This window comes from Eimeria acervulina, genomic scaffold (assembly GCF_000499425.1).
Source record: "Eimeria acervulina Houghton genomic scaffold, Eah_scaff1370, whole genome shotgun sequence".
Lineage (NCBI taxonomy): Eukaryota > Apicomplexa > Conoidasida > Eucoccidiorida > Eimeriidae > Eimeria > Eimeria acervulina.
In genome coordinates this window covers 1-6,115 of record NW_013549245.1, presented here as the reverse complement: position 1 = coordinate 6,115, position 6,115 = coordinate 1, and the positions used below count along the sequence as shown (strand labels likewise).

The following is a 6,115-nucleotide window of genomic DNA, read 5'->3' as shown; positions in this document are numbered from 1 at the left end:
TATATATATATATATATATATATACAAGCATATACATACACACATACATACATACATATATAAATAAATAAATAAATATATATATATATATATTAATATTAAATAACAGAGGAGCCTAAAGCAAGAGAAAGCAAAGACATGCGAACAAACAAGCCGTTGGCTGCTTGCGTAAAATATAAACAAAACGGAGACTCATCGACGCACGGAGATAACTCAGAAACGCGAGGAAGAGGGTGCAGCACCTGCACGCAAACCCTAAACCCTAAACCCTAAACCCTAAACCCTAAACCCTAAACCCTAAACTCTGGATTTTAGTACTCACCTCACAAACCCTAAACCCTAAACCCTGAGTCTTTCCACTCACATATGAAATCCTAAACCCTAAACGCTAAACCCTTGCACTCACCTCACAAACCCTAAACCCTAAACCCTAAACCCTAAACCCTAAGTACTGGGCTTACTTTCAATGTTGGTTTCGCCTTTGAGCGCAGCAACTCGGCAGTAATACAAAACCCTTCAGGGTTAGGATGGCTGTTAGGGTTTAGAGACCCTAAACCCTCTGAGTCGCCACCACCTTTATTTGCTGCTACTGCTGCTGTTGCTGTTGCTGCTGCTGCTGCTAGCCTTTCCTGCTGCACTCGAGTGACGTACAGAAAGTCAGCAGCACTTAACACCGATTCTAACGAAGTAGAAACGCAGCAGAAACGCTCCGGGTCCAAACCCTAAGAACAAGCAAAACCCTAAACCCTAAACCCTAAACCCTAGAAAGCCCTTTTAAACCCTTTTAAACACTTAACAATCCGCATAGCTATCAAAAATCCTAAACCCATCTCTGAAAACCATCAGCAAACCCTAAAGAACAAAAACAAAGATATAAGAACCCTAAACCCTAAACCCTAAACCCTAAACCCTAAACCCTAACCTGCTGTTTATAGACAGCTTTGACTTGAGCTAAAAACTCCTCATCAGGTTCAAACCCCCGAAGCGGAGCGAAGAAAAGACGAACGCCGAAACGAGACAGCAAAAGCGCCAGAGAATGCACAGTCCTAATGCACAAACCCTAAACCCTAAACCCTAAACCCTAAACCCTAAATCCTAAATGCTGCTGCTGCTGCTGCTGCTGCTGCTGCTGCTGCTGCTGCTGCTGCTGCTGCTGCTGCTGCTGCTGGAGGTTCATTTGCTGCGCCCCCTGCCCGCACATCTCCTACAAACGCAAGCAAAAAGAAAGCAGCGAAGACAGCCCCAGTCAAACCCTAAACCCTAAACCCTAAACCCTAAACCCTAAACCCTAAAGGCTTTGAACAAAAGGAGAGCAAATCACTGCAGAGGAGACGCCAATCTCTAGGGTTTAGGGTTTACGGTTGGGGTTGAAGGGTTTGCTAGGGTTTAGGGTTTAGGAGTTGGGTTGAAGGGTGTGCTACGGTTTAGGGTTTAGGGTTTAGGGTTTACAGAAGATGCAGCCGCCGCAGGACCTGAGGCCGGCATGGTGGCCTTGGAGGTCCTTCTCTAGGGTTTAGGGTTTAGGGTTTAGGGTTTAGATTCAGGTGTACGCACAGCTGGCCCCTAAAAGCCAGCGAAGAATAGGGCAAGGGTTTAGAGCGAGGGTTTAGGGTTTAGAGAGTTAGAGCTCCTTGCAGACATGACTAATAAATAAACCCTCAACATTCAAACCCTAAATAAACCCTAAACCCCAAAAGAATAAAACTATAAACTTTAAACTATAAACTATAAACCCTAAACCCTAAACCCTAAACCCTAAACCCTCACAAGGTCTCCTTCCCTCGCCGTACGTGGGGCCCCCCCGCCGTCTTGGCTGACCCAGCAGAGACCACACGAAATAAACCCTAAACCCTAAACCCTAAATAACAAACCCTAAACCCTAAACCCTTAATATTGAATTGCAGACAACAAGAACTAAACCCTAAACCATTTAGGGTGAAGATGCTGCTCTTCAGAGGCCCCCCTAGGGTTTACGGGTGGCCTTCGCTTAGACCTAGCCGCCCTAAACCCTAAACCCTAAACCCTAAACCCTAAACCCTAAACCCTAAACCCTAAACCCTAGAACCTAAAAGCTAAACTCGAAAACCTAAACCCTAAACCCTAAAACCTAGAACCTAAACCCTAAACCCTAAACCTTAGAAATAGTATGTATAAGGGCGCTCCTGTTTGTTGTCTTCTGCTGCTTGGCTATTGAAAACCCTAAACCCTAAACCCTAATCGATGCTATACCCTTCGTTCCCCCACTCAGACCAAACCCTAAACCCTAAACCCTAAACCCTCGAAGCCCTGCTTAGGACCCGTCCTAAGTTCTAGTGCTGCATATGCTTGCTGCGAGTTCGAGCAGCAGCATCAGCAGCAGCAGCAGCAGCTGCTGCTGCTGCAATTGCTGCTGCTGCTGCTGCTGTTGCTGCTGCTGCACAAGCCAACTAAAATAGGTGAAGCGTTTGGTGGTGATACACCTGAATGTCTATAAACACAAAAACAAACGAGAGGCAAAAGGTGCTGCGCATGCAGCAGCAAACTGCTGCATATAACTAGATCTGCTGCGGCTGTTCCTGCTGCTGCTGCTGCTGCTGCTCTTGCTGCTGCTGCTGCAGCTTCAAGTTCTCTCGAAGCGTCTCCTGCAGCAGAAGCTGCAGCCGCCGCAGCTGCTCTTTGTCTGCTGAGCCCGGGCCCCACAGAGACCTGTGCCGCAGCATACACTCAAACCCTAAACCCTAAACCCTCGGCATCAAGCCCCTAAACCCTAAACCCTTGACAGCAAAACCCTAAACCCTAAGAGCCCTCGTTCTGTGCAGCAGCAGCGCCTTCGTATCATCTCCATCACTCCTCAGTGCGACTCTAAACCCTAAACCCTAAACCGCAAGCCAGCAAACCCTAAACCCTTAAACCTCAAACATACTTCTGCTGCTTGGCCTGCAGCAACACCTCCAGTGTCTTCGTCTTCTGCTGCAAGTCAGCCTGCAGCAGCAGCAGCAACAACAGCAGCAGCAGTAGTAACAGCAGCAGCAACAGCAAACCCTCCCGCTATCCGCACAAAAGGCAGCAATTCCAGCAGCAGCAGCAACAGCAACAGTAGTAGTGACAGCAGCAGCAGCAGCTTACTCTCAATGATGCTTCTGCTGCTGCTGCTTCCTTTAGTGCTTCGGACAGGCTTCTGTTTGTCTGCTGCAGCCGCCGCAGCCTCTCGAGCAGCAGCGACACCTCTAACTCAGGAGGATCCACCTCCTGCTGCTGCTGCTGCTGCTGCTGCTGCAGCTCCTCGGTGTCTGCTGAGCCCCTACTAAGTGGCTTTAACGTACCGGCAGAGGCAGCACAGCTTCGCCTCCAAGTGGAGGCATGGATGCTGCTGCTGCTGCTGCTGCTCTGGCGGCTGCTGCTGCTGCTCTGGCGGCTGCTGCTGCTGCTGCTGCTGCAGGGAGATGAAGACGAAGAGGCAGGAGACGAGGCTTCTCCTTCTCTATGCAAACGCAGCACTTGGTGTTCTAGTGCTGCAGCAAGCAGCCGGCGGCACTGCTCTTCAGCCTGCAGCAGCAGCAGCAGCAGCAGCAGAGCTTCAGCAGCGTACAGACAGCAGCACCCTTGCGGTAGAACTCGCAGCAGCAGCAACAGCAACAGCAGCAGCAGCAGCAAAAACCAACTAAACCGACGCAGCGCTCCCAGTCCATCCCTAGCAGCAGCAGCAGCAGCAGCAGCAGCAGAAGCAACAGCAACAGCAGCAGCAGCAACAGCAGCAGCAGCAAGTCGCCTCTTATTCACCTTTTCTCGCTGTTTCTTCTCCCGTGCGCAGAGGCTCTGCAAGCCTCGGAGTTGCTGCTGCTGCCGCTGCAGCAGCTGCTGCTGCAGCGCCCTTTGCGAAGTCTCCACAAAACACAGAGCAGCGCTCTGCTGCTGCTGCTGCTGCTGCTGCTGCTGCTGTAACTGTTCTGAGGAGGCTCCCCCTGTAACGCTGCATGCCGCAGCAGGCGACTTGCTGCCAGAGGAGCTAGCAGCAGCAGCAGCTGCTGCTGCTACTAACCCTGAAGCAACAACCCGCTGCACGCCTGGAGTGTCTACGCATGCGGCTAACTGGTGCTGCTGCTCGTGCTGCTGCCGTTGCTGCTCTTCCTTCAGTTGCTGCAGTTGCTCTTCTGCGGCTTGCTGCTGCTGCTCCAGCTGTTGCTGCAGCCGCTTAGTCTCATCTTGGTGCTGCTCCTGCAGCTCCTGCTGTTGCTGCTGCAGCTTCTGCTGCTGTTGCTGCAGCTGCTGCAGCTGCTGCTGCAGCTGGTCGCGTTCTTTTGTAGCAGCATCTAGCGCCTGCTCCAGCTGAGTCAGCAACTCTTGCGTTGCCTGTTGCTGCTGTTGTTGCTGCTGCTCTCGTTTGTCTTGCTGCTGCTGCTGCTGCTGCAGCTGCTGCTGCGACGACTCGAGTTCAGCAGCAGCAACCTGCACCACAGCAGCAGCGGCGCACTCAGCAGCTGCGTCTGTAGCAGCAACAGCAGCAACAGGAGCAGCAGCAGCAGGAGCAGCAGCAACAGAAGCAGCAGCAACACCGGCCATAGGAGCAGCAACCACAGTAGCAGCAGCAACACGAGCAGCAGCAACACGAACAGCAGCAACACGAACAGCAGCAACAGGAGCAGCAGCAACAGGAAAAGCAGCAACAGGAACAGCAGCAACAGCAGCAGCAAACGCCAACCTGCTGCTGCTGCTGCAGCTCTTGCAGCTGGCTTTCTAATGTGGAGACAATACACCTCAGACGAAATGTATCTGCTGCTGCTGCACACAACTCCTCCAGCTGTTCAGGGGTCACCTGGGGTGCAGCAGCAGCAGCAGCACCTGCTGCTGCTGCTGCTGCTGCTGCCCCTGCAGAGTCCTCTTCCTTCTGCTGCTGCGGCTCCTCGCCTTGAGGCTGCTGCTGTTGCTGCTGCTGTTGCTGCTGCTGCTGCTGCTGTTGCTGCTGCTGTTGCTGCTTGTGCTCATCTGCTTCTGTCTTCATTTGCGTTACCATAAGCGTTAGCCTAAAGAAAAGATCAGCAGCAGCAGCAGCAGCAGCAGCAAGGGTGAAGAAGCAGCAGCAGCAACAGCAACAGCAACAGTCAAGAAGCAGCAGCAGCAGGAGCAGCAACAGCATCAACTGCAACAGTGAAGAAGCAGCAGCACAGCAAAACGCAGGCAAGAGAAGCAAGAGCCCAAGGCACCAGCAGCAGCAGCAACAGCAGCAGCAGCAAAAGCAGCAGACGCACTGCATCAGTTGCTTCGCTTGTCTATCATTAATGTCGCGTTGCTGCTCCGCCTCTAGCTGCTGCTGCTGCAGCTTCTGCAGCAGCAGCAATCTCTCGTTCTCGTGCTTCTGTCTCTCGTCCTCAATCTGCTGCTGCAACTGCTGCAGCTGCTGCTGCAGCTGCTGTTGCTGCTGTTGCTGCTGTTGCTGCTGCTGCTGGGGCATGCTGCTGCGGGGGAGCGATTCAGCAAGTGCCTGCTTCACCACGTCAACTAACTGCTGCTGCTGCTCCGCTGCTGCTGCTGTTGCTGCTACTGCTGCTGCTGCTGGCTTCTCAGCTGTGTCTGTGGCTTCTTCTTCTGCGCGGCCTTGGGGTGTACAGGCACCTTCTGGTGTATGTTGATCTGCTGCGTGCTGCGGCGGATCTGCTGCTGCTGCTGCTGCTGCTGCTGCAATGAAGCCTCGTTGTTGAAGGCGATCAGCAACAAACTCTGCTGCTGCCTGCAGCTCTCCAGACACTGCAGCAGCAGGAGGAGAAGGGGGTGGCAGCAGCAGCAGCGCCTCCCGGTACACCTGAACTTGCTCCCTATACACCCCAGCAGCAGCAGCAGCAGCAGCAGCAGCAGAAAGACTCAAGCACTATTATGCACTGCAGCATTCGAAGCAACTTCCCGCTGTTGCGCTGCTGCTGCTGCTGCTGCAGCACTTCTGTGTAGCTGCTGCGGCTGTTGCTGTTGCAGGCAGAAACCAACAATGCAACTGCTGTGCCAGGGTTTAGGGTTTAGCGAGGGTTTAGGGTTTAGCGAGGGTTTAGGGTTTAGCGAGGGTTTAGGGTTTAGCGAGGGTTAAGGGTTTAGCGAGGGTTTAGGGTTTAGCGAGGGTTTAGGGTTTAGCGAGGGTTTAGGGTTTAGC

At 52.7% G+C, this 6,115-nt stretch overlaps 1 protein-coding gene across 1 annotated transcript; it reads right to left on the bottom strand.

Moving 5' to 3' along the window:
* Window positions 1-213: 213 nt before the first annotated feature.
* On the bottom strand, window positions 214-5,789 carry EAH_00059010 (aspartate carbamoyltransferase, putative; the record flags this gene model as incomplete). Its single annotated transcript, XM_013393618.1, has 11 exons — window positions 214-242; window positions 557-722; window positions 923-1,046; window positions 1,768-1,813; window positions 2,230-2,243; window positions 2,536-2,685; window positions 2,903-2,961; window positions 3,106-3,525; window positions 3,760-4,425; window positions 4,679-5,000; window positions 5,226-5,789. Coding segments are annotated over 11 exons (2,560 nt in total), but the record flags the coding sequence as incomplete, so codon positions are not given.
* Window positions 5,790-6,115: the final 326 nt, after the last annotated feature.